The 26,450-nt window shown below is 41.9% G+C and overlaps 1 protein-coding gene and 1 long non-coding RNA gene across 17 annotated transcripts in view; one reads left to right on the forward strand and one right to left on the reverse strand.

Moving 5' to 3' along the window:
- Positions 1–26,450, forward strand: part of RGS6 (regulator of G protein signaling 6) — a 658,535-nt gene that overhangs the window by 583,975 nt on the left and 48,110 nt on the right. For all 16 annotated transcript variants that reach the window (XM_077122927.1, XM_077122919.1, XM_077122920.1 and 13 more), the window contains 2 exons: positions 10,095–10,205; positions 24,720–24,845. In XM_077122927.1, the coding sequence (XP_076979042.1) occupies positions 10,095–10,205; positions 24,720–24,845 (237 nt within the window). The remainder of the gene's footprint in view (positions 1–10,094; positions 10,206–24,719; positions 24,846–26,450) is intronic.
- LOC143651956 (uncharacterized) overlaps positions 9,980–26,450 on the reverse strand; it is a 60,905-nt gene continuing 44,434 nt past the window's right edge. The window contains exon 6 of the long non-coding RNA XR_013160346.1: positions 9,980–10,183. This is a non-coding gene — a long non-coding RNA (uncharacterized LOC143651956). The remainder of the gene's footprint in view (positions 10,184–26,450) is intronic.

Below are 26,450 nucleotides of genomic sequence, written 5' to 3' on the forward strand. Positions count from 1 at the left end.
TTTGTTTTTCTGTCCCTGTGTTTTACACTGGGGAAGTCAATTTCTGATACATAATCCCCATAAGTCGTAATGAACTAGTTAAGGAGGTCCCACCTTCTGTAGCCAACCCCCGCATTCCCCTTGACTCTGCAGGAATGGGTAGCTAAACGGAGATGAGATTCTTAGGATGGGGTGTGAGAAGGGAGCTGTGCTCTTTGGAGAGGAAAGGAGCCACAAGAGGAGGGAAAAGCAAGATATGTACCACCTTCTGGCCATGGTGGCTGGTGAGGGATGAGCAGTTCTGGCTGCCCAGGATGGGGAAGACAGCAGCCCTGGGGGGGAAGGTGGAGAAGTGCTGCGACTAAGAGGGGGGCCAGTCAGCCAACCCCTGCTCTCCTGAACGTAGTCTAGGGGCAAGAAGGTCCTAAGGGCACAAGAAGATGCTGAGGGTCTATCATCCTGACTACATGGGCCCGTGGGGCCCTTGAGCTTGGTTTTGCCACTGCATGAGCATGTGTCTGTTTTAGATGCTTTAATGACATGGGGACTTAAAAACATTTGTCAAGAAGAAGCATATCCACAGTTATTTGCACTTGAAATTTGTACTTAAATTTCTAAACATATATCTAAAAAATGAAAACTTTGGAAACCATTTTTCCTTAAAAATTCTGAAATTTAAACTCCCAAATTCTGGCTCAGTGGCAGAATTCTCACCTGCCATGCTGGAGCCCTGGGTTCAATTCCCGGAGCCTGCCCAGGCAAAAAAATAATAAGAGAGCGATTCCTTTGAACATTTCAAACACCTGAGAAGACACAGCATGACGAGATACATTACCAAACTTTCTGCTGTTTATCCTGTTAAACCTAGCCTAAAGTATCAACACCATGAGTGTCATTGGCTTCATTATTTCTATGCCTATTTTATGCCTTCCTAGTGCTGCAGCAATACTCATTTTGATATTTTCCTAGGGTTGCTGCACTATATACTTTTATGCCTTCCCAGGTTGCAGTAATATTACTAAGTTCAAAAGAAAAAGATCTTAGACCAGTCTCCCATCAGTTTTATTTTTATTAATGAGAATATAGAATACTTATTGTTATTAAGAAAATGCTCCTTTGCTATACCACCCACATACCATGATATGTGGTCATGAAATCTGCATCTGGGATACAAACAAGAGCCGCAACAGCTTTAAAAATTCAGCATTTTTTTTAAGTGTTTCCGTCCATGCTGCTAGCAGTGGAGATGGATGGAGATTGTTCCCTGTCCCTGTGTGAACAGGGGCGCAGCTGGGGCAAGGGCAGCTTTCACAGTGCATGGATGTCCGGTTTCTCCCACTAGTCACAGTCAGTGGTTTTCCATAAGCCCAAGAGCTTCGTTTCTGTCTGTGTCAGTATACACCACCTCAGTTACCTAAATGCTGCCCTGCTCCTCCGGTCCCAAGATAAGGCTCTGAGTGTTTGTTTAAGTCCTCACCAAATTCCTCTACTCCCAGCATTTTTGATTTTCATTTGTATCCTTTTGAATGTCCCCTTTCTGTCTTGGACTGCTCAGGTGAGCATCTTTTATTTGAGATAAGAAGTAAAATAAATTGGAATGGCTGGGTAGGTGTCCTGGAGGAGAAAGGGGTGATGGTTAATCAAAGCCCTTGGACTGTACTCATCACCTCAGAATTCGAGACCGCTACAGATGCCCAAATCAAGAAGGCCCCCACCACCTCATCATGACTGGACACTAGAGTGCCTCCGTATGGCCCATCATCCCTTGAAAAGAACTTAACTTATCTGCTGCCGGCCTTTGTGCTGATCTGAGCAAAGGGATGAGGTGGGCAACTATTTCCCAACCCCCTACCCTCACAGCCTGCTTGTTCTTTATTGTTCTTTGTAGAGAGTTGAGACGTGGGCCCCAAAAATGAGATGTGCGTGTCCTAACTCCTAGAACCTGTGAGCATGAACTTATTCAGGAAGAAAAGGCCTTTACAACTATAATTAAGTTAAGCCTCTAAAGATGAGAATATTCAGGATAATTCAGGAGCCTTAAATCCAATGACATATCCTTCTAAGAGACAGAGGAAGGAATGACAAAGACACCGAGGAGAAGGCCATGTGAAGACAGAAGCAGGGAGTACAGTGATGCAGCCACAGGCCAAGGAATGTCTGGAGTCACCAGAAGCTGGAAGAGGCAAGGGAGGATTCTCCCTAGAAACTGCTACATTCCTCAAGTGCAACCCCATTTCTTTCAGGAAGAATGAAATTAACCCAGGTGGCAAAGGGGGTTCCCTGTGGTGCTGTCACAGCTCTGATTCCTGCCACAGTTCTTTCTTAGTGACCCCTTGTGGGTTCAGCCTTGCTCTGCTGGGCTTAGAGCTCTTACTGATGACACCTTGCCGTGTCAACACACATGATTTGTAGGAGATTGACAGGACAGAGAATGTACCTCCGTTATGGATGTTGGTTTCAATCACAGCTTACATTGGTAGGCTATTCTGAAGACTCTTTTAAAATGCTTTCCCATATTTTGTCCAGTGGTCCCGAGAGCTCAACGTTTTGGTTTGCTAAAGCTGCTGGAATCCAATATACCAGAAATGGGTTGGCTTTTACAACAGGGATTTACTAGTTTACAAATTTACAGTTCTGAGGCCATGCAAATGTCCTAATTAAGGCACTAACAGGGCAATACCTTCTCTGAAGAAAGGCCACTGGCATCCAGAGTTCCTTTGTTAGATAGCAAAGCACTGGCTACTTCTGCTGATCCTTCATTCCTGAGTTTTGTTGCTTTCAGCTCCTGGTTCCAGTGGCCTCCTCACTGAGCTTCTGTGGGCCCTCTCTTAGCATTTCCGGGGCTTTTCTCTCTCAGCTCTCTCCAAACTTCTCTGGGTGCTTCTCTTTGGACTCCATTTATGGCATGTCGGTTCTAAACAAATAACCCCCCATAAAGGGAAAACTGTGTGAACAATTTATTGTCTCATAAAGGACTCCGATACAAAGGATTAGGACCCACCGTGAATGGGCTGAATCACATCCCAATAGAAAGAACCTAACCAAAAGGTCCCACCCACAATAGGTCTACATTCACAGGACTGGATTGAAAGAACATGGCCTTTTCTGGAGTACAGAACAGCTTCAAACCAGCACGCTCAGCAAGGCAATAACATAGCCTGGCAAAGGTCAGTAAAATGACGTGTGCAAGAATTGAACCAAGTATTTTCATCTTGGCCCATTGCTCCTTCTCTCCCACTGGGTGACAGCCCACACCTGGGGCAGTGAGGAGGCTGGGAGGTGCTAGGAAATCTGCTGCCATCCTTAAAACCAAAAGCATCAGAAGCTCCCTCATTTTGGTTTGATAAATAAAACAATGTATGTACTAAGCCCCTCAGAAAACTGAGGAATAAGATGTGATGCTTCTCAAACTTCCATGTGCATATGAATCACCTGGGACTTTATTAAAATGCAGGTTCTGATTCAGAGGCAGGGGTGGGGCCTGGGGTTCTGCATTTCTAAGCAGCTCTCTGGTGACACGATGCTGTGCCCTTGGACCACCTTTTGCATAAGCTTGAGCAGCTTCAGTTTCTCAGTGTTAAGTGAATTGCTCATGATTTACAATTGGCCATGCTTTACAATTCACTGGTGGGAGTTATGGCTGATTTTGCCACTGCCGAGGAGATTGGTGACACTCAACCTGGGGGAAAAAGTGATTTATTGTGGATCGATTAGCATACAAATATTCATACCTTTTGGCCCAATAATTCCATTTATGGGATGTCAGTTCTAAACAAATAACCCTCCAAAAAGGAAAAACTGTGTGAATAATGCTGTTTTACTATAGCACTACATATATTTAAGAAAAAAAAGATTCTAGGGCGGGCCACGGTGGCTCAGTGGCAGAGTTCTCGCCTGCCATGCCGGAGACCCGGGTTCGATTCCTGGTGCCTGCCCATGCGAAAAAAACAAAGAGTCTAAATGTTAAATATAAAAGAATTAATAAGTAAATGATAATAAATGGACTTAAGAGAATATGGTGGGCATATGTTTCTCACCCACCCCAAAAGCAAAATGTCAGTAAAGAAATAGAAATAGTGTGGATTCACAAGGTCAAAGAGAACAGGAGAGGAAGTGATAATGCATTAACAACTTCAACACATTTTTTGAAGATAGAAAGCCCATAAAAGCAGGGAGCACAACCACAACCTCTGTCTCTGTAGTGTTTGATTTTTTAATGGGGCAGTGCATACAAGGATGATGTTCTTATCATTTTTACACCTTTCTGTATGCCTGAAATATTTCAAAATTTAATTTAAAAAAAAAAGAAAGTTGACAGGGAGTGGAAAATACTTAACAGAGTGAAGAACATGAAAACCTTGGACCACCCTTTGCATGAGTTTGAGCCACTTCACTTTCTCAGCCTTAAGTGACTTGCTCGTGATTTACAATTGATCATGCTTTACAATTCACTGGTAGGAGTTATGGCTGATTGATGGGGGGAGGAATATTATTGCAAAATGAGCCAGCTTCCCCCAACAAAATCTGCCCTTAACTCTTGAAGGCACCAGCGACCATGGAAGGCAAGAGTGTGGCATGGGACTAATGCCAAAGGGATGGACAAAGTCTGAATTTGGAGATACCAAGATCCCCTGCCACACTCTTCGGCTAAGAGAAGACCTCTCCCCACCCACCACCACCACAAGAGATGGGCAGTTTATTCCTGGGAGAAATCAAGCCAAAGAAAGTCTGAACTTGGGCACAAGAGAGGTCAGGAGTGGCTGGCTGAAAACAAGAGGATGAATGGAAGGCTTACCTTCTGAGCTGTGGGACCCTCAGCCTGCTCCCCAGCTGCCTGCCCTCAGCCCTCCAGGAGCCAGGCATATATGCCCACAGACAGCAGACGGAAGGATTTACTCTAAAGCAGGGTGGGCAAATTATAACCCATGGGCCAAATCCACTTACTCCCTGGTTTTATAAATAACACTCTATTGTAACATAGTCACACTGATTTATTAACATACTGTTGTGCTACAACAGCAGAGCTGAATGGTTGCAACAGATAACATCTGATCCACAAAGCCTAAAATGTTTACTATCTGGGTCTTATAGAAAAAGTTTGCCGATCTCTGCTCTAGAGAAAAATAGAGGTCCCCAGAGGAAAAACTCCAGACCTATATTATTTGGACTTCCCATGAAAAGGCTGGTGAGCCACTCCGTGACCTGACATTGAAGCCCATCTGTTGACAAGTCCTGTCCATACACTCGGAGCCTCCAGATGTATGTCCAAAGATTTTCCAGGCACGAAGCAGAGCCCCCAATGTGAAGGGGTATGACTGAAACAAACAAAAACGAACTTAGAAGACCTAAAAACAATTTAAGAAACTTAAAAATATAAGTATAATATCCTCTTGAAATATGAGAAGATATCTCATAAAATACAAGAGCAATACAAGAGTAAGATATCATGATAAAGAAATAATCAAGGGAAATGAATGGAATAGCCCAAATTAAAAAGTGAAACAGAAAGGACAAGGAAATGGAAAAAAGGAGGGAAAACTTAGATTATCACTTCAGGATGTCCAATGTGTAATGAAAAATAATTATAGAAAGAGAAAACAGAGGAAATGAAGGGAATGAAATTAGCAAATATATATATATATATAGGATTTCTGGGAATTCTTTTTTCTTTTTTTTTTGGTCTATTGCACGTTGTCCCAAACACAGTGAATAAAAATAACCAGCAAGGCCCATGGTGAAATTTCAGAACATGACAGTAATAAAAAGAAGATTCTAAGTTTCCAGAGAGAAAAGAAACTGAACAAAAAAACAAGAATCAAAACAGGTGTAAACTTCTTCTAGTAACACAGGATGCTAACAAACACAAGTAAGAAAAAAATCAGTGGAGCAATGCCTTCAAAATCTAAAAGAAGATGATTTTTGAACCTAGGGATTCTATGGCCAGCACTATCAGTCAAGTATAAAGATAAACTAAAAATATTTTCAGACTGAAAGTTCTGGAAATATTTAGCTCTCGTCTCTACTTTCTTAGGGAAATACTAAAGGATGTGCTTCAACACAACCAAGGTGTAAAGCCAAGAGACAGTGAAATCCAGGTAACAGAGGCTCCCACACAGACGTGAAGGAAGTCTCAGGCTAGTGGTTTTGTAATAAGCCTAGAGAGCAAGCAATCCAGACTGGAGCAAGAACACTGAAGACTTTGGGGTAGAGGAGTTCTAGGGGGCGGGGGACAGAATTGACAGATAATCTGATGTGTTCAAATGTGGAAAAATTATTACTAGATGTTACTACTACTTAGCTAAGTAGGAAACTAATTTTTTTTATTCATTTAAGAATATGTACAATGACTATTGGTTTGATAAAAATTATTTGACTATTTGGAGGATCGTGAGAGGAAAGGTATGTGGGGGTAGGTGGGTACTGCTGACTAGAGTTAAGTCCTTGTCTTAAATTGATAAATCAAGACAGCTATAAAAGCATATATTTGAGAAATATGAAAGTAAATGCTACAAGAAATACACAGGATAGAAATGACTGCCTCTGTGAAAAGGAATAAGGGAGAAAACAGTTGTGTGGGTTTTTTTGTCTTTTCCTGTATGTCAAATCTTTTAGTTATGCTTTAATTTTTAACTAGCTTCATGTATTTTGATAAAAATTAAAATTAGTTTAAAATAGAGTATGTAGCCCTTAAATTACAATAAATAAAAAGAAAAAACACTGAATTGCCTTCAAGAAAAAGTGCTTATAATATGTTGACCTTTTATGATCTGTCAGGATTTAAAAGTCTTCATAATAAAATAAAAATAAAAATAAGCGCTCCAGTTGGGAATGCTGAGCTGGCAGCTGGGTGGCATTGTGGCTTAATTCGCCATTGTAGCAGGAGACCTTAGGAGATCCTATTCTATTTTGGAGGATGATACACAAGCAGATTTGGACCAGTATCAGTGAGGCCAGCCTAACCAGAGGGAAAAAAAATGCACCAAGCTTTAGAAAAAGAGTTAAGTGCAGGGGAAAAAGATAAAATGCATTTGTATGCTATGACTGCAAGAATTAAAAATATGTTCATAATGAGAACAGAACAAAGACAGATGAAAACAGTTTGATTTGTCGAAAGTAACCGTGTAGCATTTCAACTGTTTCTTACATGCAATGGCAACATCAGGTGAACAGAACAGACTCTACAAATTTATCTTTCTATGAGCCAGAATTACTAGGTCAATTTCTCCAGAAAAGGGTTCTCTGGTCTCACAATTGGGAGTGGGCCTTTGGCTGTCGGAATTCTGGGAGCTGAGTGGTGACAGCGATTTGGGGTGCTTATTCAGAATAAAGATTCCCACTTAATCCAGTGCCATATCCCCCTCCTCTGCTCTGGATGAATCTTGATATCTCCTGAATGAGGTGGGAAGGGTTTTCTGGCTCTATGCAGTGGGAATGGACCCCTGGATCTGACTGCATTTTACGCAGACTCAAACAGTCCTTCTGTTCTCAGCCCACCCACCACCTCTGCCTACAATGTGCCCACTTCTTCCAGTTCGTGAGCCCTTTTAAGTTTCTGTGGGCTTCATCCTGGCTTCTTGTGTCCCTTCTTGGAAGGCCCTTCAGTTTCTGGACCTCTCGTTCTCAAAGTTCAGTCTCTTTGAGATTGTGTGTTGGGAATATAGATATGGCTCCAAGTTTACTCAACTTGGAGTTGGTATTTATGAATAAAAAGATCTTCAGATACGCCTATTAATATGCCTGATTGTTTCCTCCTTGTGTAAGACACTTTGCCCTAATTGCTTGCTCTGAGACTACCTTCTTTCCCCACAATGTTCCTTTCTAACCAACCAGTAGAGACAGCTGCTAGTGGTCTCCCTCTGCCCTTTTGGAGCCAGATGCACCACTGTGGCTAGCCCTGCCTCTGAGCTAGTGCCTGGGCTGCCCCATGACTCAGGGCCACAGAATGAATATCTTGAAGGTTCAGGACATTTTGGGGCCCAGAGCAGCCTAGAGCTCCAGTGATTCCTATAGTTTAGCTAAATCATGACCTAAATAGGCCTTTGTGGGTTAATCTAACAACCTAAATGTAGTTGATAATGCTGTTTCTCTGGGAAAAAAAGATTCTCTGAATTCCACCCATCCAACTTGCAAAAGCACTTTAAACAGTCTTTCTGGAAGTAGGTTGCTGCCTGCTGGAGTTGAGTTTGCTGCATTCCCATGAACTGTCCTGCAGAAAGCAAGTTTCTTTAAATTCAGAGAAGTCTGGCAATATTTAGAGTAAAGCAGGCTTTCGTTTTGTTGTTTTTTTTTTAAAGATGCATTTTGTACGACTTAAGAATTGAGTTTTACTGCTAATCACAGCCCAACCTGATCAGTGTTTGTTTGAAGAAGAAGCCCAGCAGTGGACTCAGGGCCTGGGTGAAGGCTCCAAGGAGTCTCTGGGGCCCCAGGCTCTTTCTCTCCCTCTGCTTCTCCCTCCTTAGCAAATGGCTTCCATGTTCAACATGCTCTAGCTAGGCATGTTGTTAGTCTGTTTTTAGGGAAGAAAGGGAGACTAGATGTGGAGTTGCAGTTTTGCAGTCTGCCTTGGAATGCATCCTATGAAGTTTGTTTGGAGGGCTGGACCCTGGTAGAAAGTCTACCCAGCTGGCCTGAGACTGCTCTCCTTGGAAAGGCCTGCTTGCAGGGTCAGCCCTTGGCCGGCATCTGGGAACTTGAATTTCAGGAGTGTCCCCACTTGTCCCTAACTGATAAGAGTGGCTCACTGTGCCTACACTGCTTGTACAAACAAGGGGTTTGGTGCTGAACACTGCTTTCCTGTTGGGAGTCTGGAATTTTGGCACATGCAAGGCAGAAGTTGCCTGTGGAACCAGCCCCCAGTAAAAACTTTGGGGAGTCTCTAATGATATTTCAGATGTGCTGGCACAATTTAACAGTGGAGGAATTAAATGTGTCCTGAGTGACTCCACTGGGAGAGGATCCTTGGACGCTGGCGCCGTTTCGCCTGAGGTATCTTTTCCCTTTGCTGATTTGTGTTTTACTTCCTTCACTGTAATAAAACATACCCATGAATAGGAGTATATGCCGAATTCTGTGAGTCTTCCTAGCTAATCACTGAACCTGGGGGTGCTCTTGGGGACCCCTGACACAACCCAATGCAAAGACCAGGTAAGGCTCACCCTGTGCCTCTTTTAGCACTGGAGAAGATGGCAGCGCAGCTGCGTGAGTTGGTGCTGTTTGTATGTCTGGGCAATATTTGTGGTCACCCACTGCAGAAGAAGTTTTCAGAAAACTTGCAACTGATCAAAGTATTTCAAGTGACTGGAGGATAAACAGTGCTGCATCATCCTATTATGAGACAGTAAACTCTCTTGATCATCGAAGACAAAATTGCATGAGGCAATACTCCTATGAATCACATTGTCTGGAAGTTACTAAAGAAGACTTTGCTACCTTTGAATTTATACTGTGTATGGGTGAAGGCGACCTGAGAGATTTGAATAGAAAAGGTAGTGAAGTTAAAAACTGCAAAGCTAAAACTGACTACTTGGGAGCTGTGATCCACCAAAACAACTTGTTGTTAAAGGTTCCTGTTATGGGAATGACTTCTGCTTTGAGACTTGGACCAGCAGGGGCTGCAAAGCATTTTTGGAGAAGCCACAGTAAAGCTACATCCACGCATTGCTGAAGGCCAACAGTGATTAATATCTTTACAGTGATGTTCTAGGTTTTTCAGTCAATCAGTGTGTTCAAAGTGGCATGTTTCATGCTCAAGACCACAACTTTTTTTTTCAATTGACATATTTTCCTTATTTTAAAAAAATAATTGTAGGGCAGCCACAGTGGCTCAGTGGCAGAGTTCTCGCCTGCCATGCCGGAGACCCGGGCTCAGTTCCCGGTGCCTGCCCATGTAAAAAAAAATTTTTAAATAAAAAATTGTAGATGAAAATCAATGTTGTGTTTGCAGAAGAATTAATCAAAATCTTTGATTCAGAGAGCTTAGAGAAAAAAGTAAGCGCGCAGGTCATGTGTTTCTCTTTAATTTGGAATTATATGACTTCTATAATGTGCATGTAAAAACAAGTAAGTTTCTTTAAGACATTGGTGACAATCTTTGCTCGGCTTCCCTCCTGCAGCTTAATTGCTTACACAGAACAGTATGTGGAATATGATCCTTTGATAACGCCAGCTGAGCCTTCGAATCCCTGGGTCAGCGATGACATCGCTTTATGGGACATAGAAATGAGGTAAAGAAAAAAAAAATCTTTTAAGGTTTGAAAGTGGAGGGTGATGTAGAAAAAAAATTATGAGCTCTTGAAATTGCATTATTCCCTATCTTAATTTGACTCTTTTTACTGATACAGCAGAAACCCCTCAGGTAGCATCCAGACTGATTTCTCCTTACTCATAGTTTCTCTGCCCTCGCCCCCATATAAATTTCATTTGGTTTTGGAGCCTTGGTGGCTTCCCTAGGACTTTTCTCTGACCCTTTGGAAGTTAGGTACCTGGGACAGTTGCTCACCATTTCCAGGTTCTGATTGCTGGAGAAATCTGTTGGCACAGCTTATTTATTTATTTATTTATTTATTTATTTATTTATTTTATATTAGGCAGAAGCAAAAGCAACAATGTTAATAGCTAACAGTTACTATGTTACTGGCCACATCACACATTAAGCGCCTTACATTGAATCTTCACGAGAAGACACTATTAGGCTCACTATTTAACAGATGAGGAAATTGAGACACAGAGGAGTGGATGAACTTGCCCAAGGTCACAAAGCTAGTGTGCAACAGAATTGGGTCTGAAACCCAGGAGCTGTGCTTTTCATCGCACTATGCTTCTGGAGTAGCTGGCAGTAATGGTATTTCCCTTCATTAGCTCACCCGAAGGGACGCTGGTGTGTAGACTTAAGAGTTGAGGAATGGAAGCCTGGAGGGACTTGGAATACTTTCAAAACTGCAGAGAGAAATGCACAGACAAATCTGGTGTGGTGTGTGGTTTCGCCCCCTCTGCCCTTTGGCTGGCTGACTGTTCGTTATCCTTTCTCTCCCTCTCACTTTTGCTTTCACTCGTTCTATTTTCTGGCTTCTCTTCCTGAAATGGGGAAACCGTATACAAGTCACACCTGCTTAATAGTAAAAGTTCAAACTATTCAAAGTACATAAAGATGAAACGTTTCTCTTCTTCCAATCCTATCTCATTTTCCAGGAAGAATTGATGTTTATAGTTGAAGGCCATGGTATTCAGACTGCCCCAGGGAACACCTAGGGTTGCCACCAGACATTCCAAAATTTTGATGGTATCTCAGTGATGTGATGAATGTCTGATAATGCACAGCTTATCTGCATAGCATAGTGCATAGATACTGCTAGGTTAAGGTAGTTCATGGTTTCAACATTAGATCACATGACATTCTTTGTAGTGATATCTCATCTTTGCAAATTGGGCTTCTGAGGCAGTTGCTGTGATAAAAAGCAAGTATTGTGCCCAAATCAACCTGGAATAGGTTGAAATGAGGCTCTTGAGATCCAGTGTGATTCCAAAGTCTTAGTAGCTATGCAGGACCTAACAGGTACACGTCCTAGTAGTAATTGTGGTTATTTTAAAATGACATAAAAGCTTGATGTTTTATTTCAGTTCTGTGTATTTCAAAAGCTACTAAGTTGTTAGGACATAAATGTGTATTAAGTTGTTTGGACCTGGCTATTTAATAAACGTAGCTGTTAGGTATTTATTTTAGCCCAGGAACCCTGTGGAAACTTTACTGAGATGCTAAGGGTGCTGTGAACTCAGAAAGTTTGGGAACCTCTGATTTAGTCTGTCCTGTCTGATTTTTCTGCATATACAAAATCATATTTTTGCATAAATGGCTTAATTATTTACTTACTTTGCCATAGTTATTTTTCTAAATTAAAATACAGCATGGTATTCTTTCCATATAAACACACATCTGTAGAGACCCACCTTATTAGTAATTGTGGTTATTTTTAAATGACATAAAAATACGATTTTTTCTTTCAATTTGTGTGTATTTCAAACAGTTATTAAGTTATTAGGACATAAATATAGATTAAATTGTTTGGCCCTGACTATTTAATAAATGAAGGTGTTAGGCATTTATTTTGGCCCAAGGGCCCTGTGAAAGATTTGCTGGAGTGCTATGAACTCAGAAAGTTTGGAAATCTTTTTAATAGCTATATGGTGTCCCTTCTATTTATCTAACTAGCCCCTCCCCTCTTTTTTGTTTTCTTTTATAAACAACAATGCAAGGAACTTCTTTAAACACAAATCTAATTATTTATTTAGGATAAAGGTCCTAAATTGAATTGCTGGAAATCAAATATGTATTTTAGTTTTAGTTCATGTGGCCAGATTTCTCTTGAAAAAACTGTAACTTTTTTTCATACCCATAGCTTAAAAATACCCATTTCCCCACATCTACACCAATCCAAGCATTAGCAATCATTTTTCATCTTTGCAAATCTGAGAGGTTAAAAAAATCTCATTTTACTTTTCATTTCTTTTTAATGTACTTCAGAACTTTTTCACATGATTATTATTCATCTTTCTTTTTTGACTTGCCTGTTTTTGTGTTCTTTGCACATTTTTCTAGTAGGGAGTTTTGCTTTGGATATAGGAATATAAAGCAGTCACATTTCTTGGATCAGGTACTTTTATCTTTTTCCTGATATGTTCTGCTTTCTGAACCCTACTCTTATTTCTAGTTTCTTTTTCTCTTCTCTGAATTTTGTTTTATTAATCAAATTCCATATTAGCTTTTGCTACTCTGGTTTCTATTCTAGTCATATTTACTTTCAAATATTCTAATTTAAAATGTCACTAATTCATACAAGTAATAGTGAAGTATATAAAATGAAAGGTAGACATTTCCCTTTATATCCTCCAAATCCCATTCTTCCTCAAAGGTATGTTAACTTGATATATTGTAAACCAACATTTTGGAACTTAAATTTCTCTGTCAACATTAAAAGAACAAATATTATATAGGTGGGTATCATCTTTCTAACATTTCTGAGGTGTACTGAATAGTACCTCTGATCTGATGTGAAAACTTAATTTTTTCTTAGTTCAGGAACTTATCATTTTTTCTTTTTTTTTTTTTTAATGACAACAACTGGTTTCTCCATTCCAGCCTCTCCCTTCAGGAAACATTGTTGGAAGAATTCTAGGCCTCTTGGATGGAGTTACCATATCTCTTATTTTTTCTATATTATGCTAATATCTACCTATAATATATTTATTAATTACATAATATTTATTTAAAAGATAATTGTGATCATTTCTATATTATCATTTCCATCTATTGGTCTTTTTGTTCTACATTCAAAGATAGAATTCCTTTCAAAAATCTTCATGTCATCTATTGTTTTTCAATGTATCCATTCTGCAATTTTATTCTCCTAGTGAAGTTTCTTTCCCTCCTGATTGTTGGTAGGCATGATTGACAATCATATTTTTCGTTTCCAAGATTTCCTAATATTTCTTGAACTGTTCTTTCTCTCAGCAGTCTGCTCTGGCCTGTTGATGGTTATCCTCTGGAATCCCCTTGAAAGTGTAATACAAAAATTTTTTTTTCACATTTCCCCGCTATTTCTGCTACTTAGTCTGTTTCACTGGGGGTGATTGACACAGGGGATCAGTGCTGAGCGGATCATTGGTTCTGATGGTTGTTTCACTTTCTGATCACTCTTGAAAGCTGACCACTCTTTTCATGCACCCAGCAATCTGCGGGGCTGCCATTTTTATAAACGAAGGTCTTGGCTTTCAACCCTGGCCATACATTAGAACCACTGGGAATCATATAAAAAGTACCAATGCCTAGTCCCAATTAAATCAGAATTTCAGGGAATAGGACATTGGTACTTTAAAAAAAAAAAAAAAAACTCCCCAGGTGCTTCTAATGGCCAGCCCTGGTCTAGACAGACCATATCTCTAGCTGGTAAGGGCTTCTGCGCAATCCTGTGGTCAGGGGTTCTCACACCTAGGAGTCCATTAGAGTCACCTGAGGCTCTCATTTAACAATACAGACGCCTTGAAGTAATTCTGGGCATCTGTAATTTTTTTTTTTAACTTTTTCTTTTGGTTTCCTGGCTGCTAAAACAGATACAATCCATTGAGCAATGGATTGGCTTAAACCATGGGAAATGATTGACTCACAGTTTGAAGCTAGGAGACATCCAAAATCAAGGTGTCAGTAAGACGGTGCTTCCTCCCTGAAGGCTGTGGCCTTCTGGGGCTGGCTGCCAGCTGTCCTTGGTCCTTGGCTTGTCTGTGACGTGGCAGTATACCTGGTGGCCTCTCCTGACTTCTCTCTCAGTCTTTCATTCTGCCTATAAAGGATTCCAGTAATCCCGGTAAAGCCCAGACTCATTTGGTGGGGCCACACCTGATGTGAAATCACATCTTGAAGAGACATTATTTTTAAGAACTAAGACCAAGGGCCTGGCCAAACTAGGATACACAGTTCAATCCATCACACATATATGCACAACTCACAGTTCCCATTTTAAGCACATTCAACTATACAATTCAGTGATTGTAATTACACTTACAATACAGTGCTACCAGTCTTTCATCACCTCATACAGAAATTCTGTGCCCTTTAAACAATAACTCCCCCTTCCTTTTCTCCCCCCCCCGGCTCCCATATTCCACTATCTGTCTCTCTGAAATTTGTTTATTCTAGGTATTTCATATAAGGGAGACCACATCTCTTTTTGCATCTGGGTTATTTCATATTTTTAACGAGCACTCTAGTCAATTCCAAGGCACATTATGGCTTGAGAACAAATGATGTGGTTCATTATTTGTTTTCCCTGTGGCAGGATTTCCTCTGAGCTGTTCAAGTGGCCGTAGGGTTTCGCCTGAACATATTAATGGATAAGCACAGGCGAACTGGCTGAGGTCCCCTCTGGGTCCTAGGCATGTGGTCCAAGAACACACTGAAAGGCTGAGTTGTCTCAGCATAAGACAGGCGGCTGCAGGGGTCCTTGGGTGCTAGAGCCCCATCGCCCCTTGATGTGACATTAGCCTCTTAGCCCCTGCAGCCGGAGCTCTGCTCTGACTCTCAAGCCCTACTGGAGTTTCTGAAGCATCCCATCTCTCCACCAGTCTCCCCAACAAGTCTACTCTTCTCTTTTCTGCTGATGAGTCTTAGGGGAACCCAGTTAGAGTAGCAGAAGCCAGTGAGAGGTAGTGAGAACGTGTCTTTAGAAGTGCCCTGCTTGCTGAATTGTTTTTTTCCTCTAACTATGCTGTTCTACCCTAAGGTTAGCAGAGGCTCTTAACCCTCTGGCTTTATTGCCCGTACTAGAAGCTGGCCAGAAATCATCCCCCTTCTGCTTAGCAGATTGCCATGTGGAGTCTGTGCTCCATATTTCTGAATTTCTTTCATATGCCCCTCATCCAGTGCCACCCACTGCCTCTACTTCCAGTCCTGCTGTCCAGCACTTAGAGTTTCCTCTGGGTCCTGTTGGAAAAATCCAGCTACTTTCTTCTCAGGTGGCCCCTCTGGAAACATGGGCTGCTCCAAATCAGCTTTATCACCAATCCAATCTATCTGCTTAAAATATTCCTGAAAGTTTATCCTCTATGGATAGGAGAGCTCTTTGCCTCCACATACTATGGAATTTTTATACTTCACTCAACTGCAAACTTTTGCCTATTCCCTCTTCCTGGCCACTGTTCCCCAGACTGTTGTCTGGCTTGTTATCATTCATGCCTCTCCCAGCATTGGTGTCTCCTCCTCAGAAAGGCTTTCTGTGGCCCTCCAAAATAAAGGGGCCACTGCCATCTGCCCAGTCATTCTATATCACACCCTTTCCCTGGTTCTCTTTCCAAATAGGATTTTTGGTTATTTTCACATTTAGATGTGCATCTGTCACATGTAGGCACTCCAAAATATGTGTCAGATGAGTAGACAGAGAACTGGCTATTTCCCTGGTATTTCGTTGATATTTGGGAAAAGAGGAGAGGTAAATGAATGAACTAAATTCACCAGGAGGAAACTGGGAAGTCTTTCTTTGTTCTTAAAAGTCAGTAGAACCTATGTGACACCTAAGACTCAGAGAAAGAGTTCTGCAGGTCTGAAAGTCAGCATTGCCACATACAAAAACAGTTAAAAAAAAAATTGAAAAAGAGATCAGACTTCTATTAGAAATAAGAACAAATCCAATAGGGTCAGAACTAAGGTAAATGAGAATGCAGGGATAAGGAGGACATTGTCTATATTTTAGAACTTCACCTACCCAATGAGACCAAAGGAAGAGAGGTTTATTATGTCCAAAACCTAAATTTTCTGTAGCACATATCTAACTCAACCTGTCTGACTAGATCATCTAAACAAACCAAATACATGGAACTCAGAATAGGAATGAGGGTTTGTAATTCTATATAGCTTAATGTAATGCCCAAATACATTCCAGATATGTTGAGCAGATAATTTAAAAGTATTGGCAAAGTACCTTGAGGGACAGGAGGAAAAGTATAGAACTATTAAGCTTTACCACCAAGGAAACCTCCAATACTGTCTCAAATATTAGGGACTCCCAAGTCAATAGGCCAAGCTTTTGATCTTGAGGCTTGCCCTTGTGAAACTTATTTATGAAGCAGAGCAGCTAAGCCTACCTATAGTTATGCCTAAGAGTTACTTCCAGAGGACCTCTTTTGTTGCCCAGGTGTGGCCTCTCTCTCTCTAAGCCCAACTCTGTAAGTAAAATCATTACCCTCCCCACTATGTGGGACATGACATTCAAGGGTGAAACTCTCCCTGGTAACGTGGGGATAACTCCTAGGGATGAGCCTGGCCCTGGCACTGTGGGATTGACAATCCCTACCTGATCAAATGGGGGATAAGAATTGTAACAAAATAAGGTATCAATGGCTGAGAGAGTTCAAACAGAGTTAAGAGGCTATTCTGGAGGCTACTCTTATGCAAACTTTGGCTATATATTGCTATTTACCACAGTTTGTCAAACTCCAACAAAATCATTTCTGCCAACCCTAAAGATACCTAGGGCTCTATCTGAAATTCTACAAAAGTTCCATGGACTATGATTACTTTCTAGAAACCTACAAACTCCAGATGGTTCCTAGGCCAGATATGTCCTGAAACCAAGAGGGGCCAGCCTCTCCAGATCAACTAGTTTCCAGAGAGGTCGGCCTCTCCAGAACAACTAGTTCCATCCCCCTATCCAATATCATCAACAGCCCTTTCCAACTTGAAAGAGTTAGTATGAGCAAAGCCCAAATAGCCCTAAAGACTGGGAAAAAGATCAAAGTAGAGGATAGAGTTATAACCAAGTAGATAGGATTTAACAAATGAATATGACTGCTGGATCATTCTATTGATATTTCTTTTAGTCTCCAGTGTCTTGGAGCAGCCAGAAGGAAAAACCTAAAACTTGAAATTGTAACCTATACTAAACTCTGAAATCTGTTCTATAACTCATTATTGTGGTATGCTTTGAAATTATTGCTTTTTTTGCATATATATTTCACAATAAAAAAAAAATGTCAAAAAAAAAAAAAAAGGCAGTAGAGAAGCATGTGGTAGTTTTTCAGAAAAGGTGGTAACTTGGCCTGTTGCTTTATCCCACCGTATCCTGCTTTATGGCCCTGAGGGGGAGCTTCCCACCCTACACCTCATGTCTGGGTTCTGCTCTTATAATGTTCAGGCTTCTACCCTAATCCTGAAGCACTGGCTAAGACAAGCAGCCTGTCCACCTACAATCAAGTTATTTAGATACAAGTGAAAGTGAAGGGAGAATGTGAAGGCCTGCTTCTTCTCCCGCTAGAACATTCCTCCCCACTCAGACACTGGCAGTGGTGTGAGGAAACTGTCTTTGGGAAAGCAGAGTCTGCAATCAGTGCCAACCTTGCACTTAAGCCTAGAGATGGTTCTTGCCCATGAAAACAGAGGCTGAAGATGACCAGTAAAGTCTTATCTTTTATTCTCAGTTTTAGTTTAGAGAAAATTGTATTGAGAACCTACTACGTGGTATGTTCTGAGCAAGAAGGTCTCTCAAGTTACACATGCAACAAGGTAAATTAAACATGCTGTCTTGCAACCTGGCCCCAGAATTCCTCTTTGTTTGGCAGAGGGCATTAATAAGTGTCTTGGGGCCAAAAGCAAGGGCACAAAGTAGAAGGTTGTACTGTGCCACCTGAGTAAATAAAAATTTATTAATTGTTCCTGAGAGAGACGAGCTAAGGTACACTGAGAAGCAAGGGAGGAGAGAGAAGCCAGGGCCACGGTAGAAACCAGGAGGCTTTGTGGGGCCAGGAAAATCCCTAGCACTGAGAGGACCAAATACCTTTCAAAAATCAGAAAGGTTTTTGCTGGGAGGTATAATATGTACTCTATTCTCAAGACCCTCAGATTTCAGTAGAAGCTCCCTGTTTTAGTTTGCCAGAAATGCTCTCACAAATATTACATAATGGGTTGGCTCAAATAACAGAATTTATTGGCTCATAGTTTTGTGGCTAGAAGTATTCCAAAATCAAGGTAAGTGATTTACCTTGTAAGACTGGTTTGTCGAAGGCTTTAGGGGTCTGGGGCTGGCTACTGGCCAGTAATCCTTGGGATTCCTTGGTTTAAATGACCATCTCCCATCATATGGGATGTCGTTTCCATTCTGGCTGCTGTGACTTCCAGGTTCTCTTTAGAAGGCCTCCAGTAATCCAGGTTAAACCCATCTTCATCAGCTGGGCCATACCTTGTCTAAAAATAACATCTTCAAGAGGTCCTGTTTACAATGGGTTTGGACCCATGGAATGTGGATTAACATTAAGAATATGTATTTGGGCATGTACAGGTGGTTCAATGGTAGAATGCCCACCTGCCATGCGGGAGACCCAGGTTGGATTCCTGGCCCATGCACCCACCCACCCACCCCCCCTCAAAAATACATGTTCAGCCAAAAAAAAACCTGAACATGTATTTTCTGGAATATATCTCAATCTACCACATTCCCAAAAACTTCATGATGAAAGAAATTTTTGGTGAAAAATTGGTCAAGGCATGCGGACCAATAGAGGAATCATGTGAGAAAGCAGGAGGCATGAGCTCATAATCCCTTGAAGATTCATTTTAATCTGAGGAAGGCTCTGGACTCCCACTGAGTAAAAGAGTCCAGCGAGACTCATTTCTTCAGCCAAAGTCCAGACTGTACAAAGTTGAGGAAGATACAGTCTCTGTCTGCGTGGAAACAGCCCAGTGAAGGGCATGAGTAACAGATTAACAGAACAGTTGTCCAGATGATGCAGGGTATAGCATAAATAATAGAAAGCTGTGCTTTGACCCTTTCTCCTTTACTCACAAGCTATGGGATCTAGAAATCCAAGCATGAGAAAGTATATATTCAGAGAAAAATAAAAGGCTGCCTGTACTTTTAGCAAAGGCACACCAGTAAGGAAAAATCAGCCCAAACTTACCAGATCATGGGTGGAGAGAATTCTGAAGTCTAAACAACACGGGTTGAGTGTCTCAGGGAAGTTCAAGGTAAGTATTCTGTTAGTGCCTGTGTGGTTTTCTTGCACTTCCATAACAAATTACCGCCTTATGGGTGTCTTAAAAACAACAAAAATTTGTTCTCTCATGATTCTGGAAGCTAGAAGTCTGAAATCAAGGTGTCAGCAAGGTTGGTTCCTTCTGGAGGCTCCAAGGAAGAATCTGTTCCATGCCTCTCTCCTGGCTTCTGGTGGGTGCTGGCAATCCTTGGCACCCCTTGGCTTGCAGACACAGTCCTCCAATCTCTGCCTTCATCATCATGTGGCATTCTGCAGGTGTATGTTTGTGTCTCTGCATGTCCTCTCCTCTCTTCTTATAAGGATGCCAGTCACACTGGAGTCAGAGCCCCCAATCCAGCATGACCTCATCTTGATAATTACACCTGCAAAGACCCTGTTTCCAAATAGGGTCACATTCTGAGGTTCCAGGTGCACATGAATGGGGGGTGGGCACTATTCACCCCATCACAGTATCACTAACCAGATTGTAGTTCTAATGAAAACCTGAGATTGCTGGCAGAACTGTGATTCATGCATGAGGAGTTAACTGGTTGATTGCTTTCTCCATATGACAGGTTTAGTTCTCCCTCTCTGCTGAGCATCGGGCACATGAGCAAAGAGCTACAAGGAGCCTGGTCTATCTAACCTGCCCAGTTATAGATATCCACTTCCCAGCCAACCTGACCTACCATGAGGCAAAGTCTGTTCCTGAGCTGCCTGTGCCCAGCAAGATTGGCAGAATTATTAATTCCTGATCAGTCAACCCCCTTCTCCATGGAACCCCATTTCCAAGTATGGGCCTAATAGCGCTTTTCTTCCCTGTGGGCATGTGCCACTCCTTACTTCAAGAGGTGCCATCTCCCTCCCTTTTTAGCCTGTGTTGGCCTTGGTGTCTTGCTTGACCAATAGAGTGTGGCAGAAGTGACATTCTGAGACTTCTAAGGATAGGTCATAAGGAAGCCCTGTGGTTTCTACCTTAGTCATTTGAAGTATTCTCTCTTGAGACATTCTTTCTTGGAACCTGGCAGTCATTCTGTGAGAAGCCCAGACTATAGGTAGATGTTCTGGCTGACAGCCCCAGCTGAGCTCCTGGGAGCCAGCATCAACTGCAGCCAAATGATGTGCCATCTTGGATGTCCAGCCCAGTCGGCTTTGGGATGACTAAATCTCCAGCTATCATCCAACTACAGCTACATGAGAGACCCCCAAGTGAGCACTGCTCAGAGGAGCCCAGATAACTCATAAAATAAGGAGAGATAAAAATAAATTGCTGCTTTAAGGCAAAAGGCTTGGGGATGGCTGGTTACATGGCAATAAATAACAGAAACACTCCCCATTAGAGCATTCAAGACTGTCAAGTTGTTCTTGGGGTATTAAATAAAATTTTGATTGTTCCTCCAATGGCCTTGGGCCTAAAATGGGGTCATTGGGTATTTTCTTTTTAAGGGACTGCTCCTTGTTTGATAATTTTTCTAATAACTCAGAAATCTTTCAAAAAGTTTTAGTTTAGGGTGGGCCGCGGTGGCTCAGCGGGCAAAGTGCTTGCCTGCTATGCCGGAGGACCTCGGTTCGATTCCCGGCCCCAGCCCATGTAACAAAAACGGAGAAACAGAATACAATAAAACAAGAAAATGTTTAAAAATGTTTCCCTTTCTTCCTTCCTTCCTTCCTTCTATCCTTCCTTCCTTCTCTCTGTCTTTCCTTTAAAAAAAAAAAAAAAAAAAAAAAAAAAGTTTTAGTTTAGACATCAAATGATGAAGTATAGTGGAAAACAGGCCAGAGTAATGGGGGGGAAAAAAAAGAATAGGCTTTGTAGAGAGAGGCAGACTTGGATTCCAATTTCAGATTGCTACTTACCAGCTGTATGGCCATAGACAATTTGCTTGACCTCATTCAAGCTCTGGAAATTTTCATACAAATATCTACCTCCCAGGCTTCTACTGATACTCAAATGAGCCACTGTAAGGAGTGCTTCTTGCACCAGGCCTGGCACACAGCAGGCCCTGCAGAAATGAGCACTTTTGTAGATGGCCACTTCCTCTGAATCTGGCTTCTTTACTCTCGCCTGAGAGATTTCCTCCATGTTCTTTGCCTGGGAGGTCAGTTGGAGTGAAAGACAGACTCCCTTGGAGAGCCACTCATCCTTGCTATGCATTTATTTGTGCTCCCCAATGGGAGGCAGGAATTTGGTGAGCATCAGTGCACACAGAGGACAAATAAGAGAGAAAGGCATGCAATTTGCAGTTGGAAAATTTTGCCACGATAAGGAGTGGGTCTGTAAGAACACATCACCCGCATCATATACACACTTTCTGATTTATTTCTTTTTGTATCGAACACTTGCTGTGTAAAAGTGCTGTGGTGAATTAAAAAACACACAAAACATGGTCTCTGCCCCCATAGAGTTTACAGGATAGTTGGGGAGACAAAGGCATACCCTAAAAAGTTAAATGATACAAAACTATAAAGTCATGAGCGAGCATTTTTCCTCAATGGATGGAAATAAAGGGACTATGAGTTCTGTGAATTGTTTGACTGAGTTCAGTCAAGGAAGATTCTTGTACCAGCTACCTGGGGATGGATATCCAGAGGTATTTTGCTTTTCAGAATTATTTGATAAGATACTGTTCAGTGGTAGCAACATGTTCAAATCTGTTCTAAAGGAGATGATGTTTGGAAATGCCCAAGGAAAGACATGCATAGGAAAGTTGTACCCAAGTGACTTTTATTAGAATACAACCCCAATGGCCAAACATTAGTAGGAAAAAAGAACAGATCTGGAGCTCCCAGTGTAGACAAAGGATTATGAATGCTGGATAGTTATCGATCACCAAGGGAACCCAGGGAATCCTGTCTCTCTGGACCATCTTGTTTCTGCTGAAAGGGTGACCTTGGAACTTTCTAGACCTCCTTGACCTCTGTCCCATGCTCTGATTCTGCCTCTAGTGAGATCTCAAGCTTTCTGTCCCACCCTGCAAATGGCCCTTCTCCCACCCCTTCCACCACCAAGGAACCTGGTTGGGTAAATGTGGACTCACTGCTCAGGTGGCAGAAAGTGGTAATGTTGGTGATAAGTGCATCCATGAGGCAACCACTATAAGCCTGAGCAACTTTCCGAATCTAGCTCTCTGAGCTCAGCCTTTGATGGGCTGCAGCTGCTACCACACCATTCCTGCAGAGTCCTCACACCTTCACTGTCAATGAGTAGATGGCTACACCCACCCCAAGTCATAGCATGACTCTGGCAGAAAGAGATGATGTCCTCCAGCTCTCTGGGGCTTAAATTTGCAGTCTAGCTTCAATCCAAAGGGTATTTGTCCATAAGCAGGGCTCTTTGTCCCCTGGAAAATTATTGGATAAGATTAGTTCTGGTGGCTTGAGATCAAGAGAACTCAGGACCTGTCCTCTTATCTTGTAAAAGGCCCAGCCTAGCACTTTAGAAGAGACCATTCATGGAACCCAAAGGGCTTCATCTACACCCCTGTGGCCCTCACTATTAGGCTACACCTAGAGATGTAGAATTGTGCTGCAAGAGCCTCCCCAGGCCCCAAGTACATTATCCCTGTCACTGCCCTTGGACTGATAAGATTCTACTGTTGCTAATTATGTCTGTGCAGAAATAGAGGGGTTGAGTTGGGATGGTTTAAGTCTAGAGTTGTGCTTTCCAGTGCAGTAGCTACTAGCCACATGTAGCTATTTAAATTTATACTTCCATTATTTACAAATAAATTTAAAATTCAGTTTATCAGTCACACCGGCTACATTCAAGTACTCAAGAGCCACATACGGCCAGTGGTGATGGTACTGGATAACACAGGTGCAGAATATTCCCATCATCATTGCAGAAAGTTCCACCGGACTGGGCTGGTCTAGAACTATCTGCTTATCTAAGCCTTTCAACACACAAATTCTCTTCCCCCTTATACTAAGATAAATATTGAGCATATGCCAACTCTATAACGAGGAAATGTAATTTTCTTCACTTAATGTCTGTAAGAGGTAATAAAAGGTTTGTGTCGATATTTTAAAAAGAATTAAAAAAGGATTGCTATACCAATGTTTTTCAAACTTAAATGCGCACATAAATCGGCTAAGGATCTCATGAAAACGTTAATTCTGATTTGACAGTTCTGCGCGGGGGGAGTTGTGCCTTGAGATTCTGCTGTGATTGCAGACCCCACCTTGCGTGGGAAGCAGTTACAGTATTTGACTTGTGAACTAGGACCCTATTGTTGCTTGAAGGGCCAGAGGAATAAATATAGCAAGTGGACTTTAAATGGGAAGACAGGAGCCAAAGGAAATATTCTCACCGCCCTACCCCCAGAAAATAAGCTGAACCCTGCCTCTTATCATGGGGCTTCATTCCAAGGCAGGTCAGGTGAACTTGAGACGGGCCGGCCACGGCCAGCCCTGCATGCCGCATGAGGAGCTGGGCTCAGCAGCCACACTGCCTAAATTTGAATCTCAACTCCATCACTTCCTAGCTGTGTGTCTTTAGGCAAATTCTATAACCACAGTAGCCTTAGTTTCCTTACCTATAAAATGGGGATGATACTAGTATATTTTTCAGAAAGTATTTGTGGGGACTCGAGTTCACAGGTAGAAAATGCTTGGAACACTGTCCAGCGCGTCATGAGTACTGGGTAGGTTGTTGTTAAATCAATAAATGAATGCAGCATTCCTCTTCTAAACAAATGATTGTGGTTTTTATGCCAGATGAGTCAATGCATTTCTTTTACGAGTCACGCTGCTCCAAACAGGACTCTTTCGCCCCGTGGCTTGAGAAAGGCACAGGAGGCAGCGGGCAACGTCTTTGATGAAAGATTGGACCCATGAATCATTCTGGCTTATAGTAAAAGTGAAAAACTTATGGAGTGCAGAGTTGGGCCCAGAATTTATGGAATAGTCTGGGGGCCACCAAATAAATGGTATTGCTCCATTTCCCGTGGGCAGCAGCCAAGTAACAGGCAGCACGGTATCTCTCACCGAAATGCTGCCATTTGCAAATGCTCCTTTCAAGAGACTTTTTACCACTGGTTATTGTTGGTATACAAAAGTCTGAGCTTGGGGTTTCTGCAGGTTTTTATATAATCTATCACGTACCTACAAGATGTTTCTCTTTAGTGCACAGCAGCAAAATGGATTTGAGTTGTCAAAGAGTATACTATGACACAGGCATTTGTCTGATATTGATCATTTTTTAAACCTGTTTTCTTACTTCCTCAAAGCAAGGAACCCAGCCAGCAGCGGGTGAAGAGATGGGGCTTCTCTTTCGACGAGATATTGAAGGACCAGGTGGGGCGGGACCAGTTTTTACGATTCCTGGAGTCAGAATTCAGTTCAGAAAACCTCAGGTAAGTATCTCGAAGGTTGGAACTGTGTGACTGGTGTGTGGGAATAAATAAGCAGAATCAGTCTCTCTTCCCACCTCCCTTTCTCAAGAAAGAGTTATTATAGTTCAAATTAAAATTCCAGTTAGTCCGGCTAAGGTTGAAATGGAGAAGTAACTAAAGCATGCAATGTTGTTATCACCCCAATAGAACCTAACAAAATCAGCAATTTTTAGCTCTTGAACTCCAGATTATATTTGTCCAATGTATTGTCTTCAACAATACATAGATGGCCAACAATGCATTATCTGATGGCATTGTTCATTAATTAAAACCTTGGAACCATGGGGCTTCAGAGTAGATGGGCAGCTTAGAGACTCTCTCCTCCAAAGTTTCCCAGTCTAGGGCCCTGAACACCTGACAGACTTAACAGACAAAAGAGAGGTCCATGGGCTTATTTCAGAATGTTTTAAAAGCCAAACAACCATGTAGTGGTTACTGTGTCATGAGAACTGATGCCAATGAGAACATCTAATTATTTATATTGGTCTATGATGAAAACAGATGAAGGAAAATGTATTGCTGCATTAATAATTACTGTTTAGAAGAAGAAAAAAAAAATCTTTCAAAACCTGGGATCCACTGTGACTAGAGAGAAAAGGGATACATTCAAAAGAAAGAGGTGGGCAGGCCACAAGTGGCTCAGCAGGCAGAGTTCTTTCTTACCATGCCAGAGACCCAGGTTCGATTCCCAGTGCCTGCCCATGCAAAAAAAAAGGGGGGGCGGGGTACTTGGTCATGAAATATGTAGGAACTTGTGATTTATTCAGGCTTTCGTTGTATTAGATGAGGAATCAGAGCGACTTGGAAAATGTAACTCATCTAGAGCCTGTTCATTTCTTAGCAAACTGGTGACTTCTTAATGGGTAAGATGGAAAACTCTTTTTTTCTTGGCACCAGTTTCTCCAGGCAAATTCCAATCTCCCATTGGCATTTTCTCAAAAAGGAAAGTTTTATTAATTTTTTTAAAAATGCTTTTTAACTTTAAGAAGTCAGAGCATATACCAGGGGCCTAAAAGGATAGTGCCCTCCGGTGTTGCTGTGCAAAAATCCCTGTTGTTTATTTGGAGTTGGAGAGCATCTCAGTCCCATCCATCAATCAAGTGACAGTTATCCCATATCCCTGCTACCCCTACTGTGTCCAGCCCCGTGATAATCTGCTGGGGGAGGCAAGGTCTTGGCCTGCAATGACCTTGTAGATCCTTGAGGACAAAAATCACAAGAAACAATGAAGTCATTAAATGAATATGAATGGGTATGACCTCCAAGAACAGTTTCACAAGTGTTTTAAAAAGAAAGTGACCAACGTAAGCCAGAGTAGGCAAATCCTAAACTGGACTTTAAAGAAGACACAGGCTTTCAATAGACAAAGAAGAGGGAGTGAGGACATTCGGAGGTGAAAGACTGGATGAGCAGAGAGGGGCAGAGAAACCCTCCCGTGCATGAAATCTTGGGAGGATGTATAGCAACCAACCATGTGCACTGATATCCTACTGGGCATCCATGTGCCTCGAATAACCAGATGAGGTTGAGTATCTGATTTCAGGGTATGGCAGAAGAATTCTTTCC

This window comes from Tamandua tetradactyla, chromosome 12 (genome assembly GCF_023851605.1).
Source record: "Tamandua tetradactyla isolate mTamTet1 chromosome 12, mTamTet1.pri, whole genome shotgun sequence".
Lineage (NCBI taxonomy): Eukaryota > Metazoa > Chordata > Mammalia > Pilosa > Myrmecophagidae > Tamandua > Tamandua tetradactyla.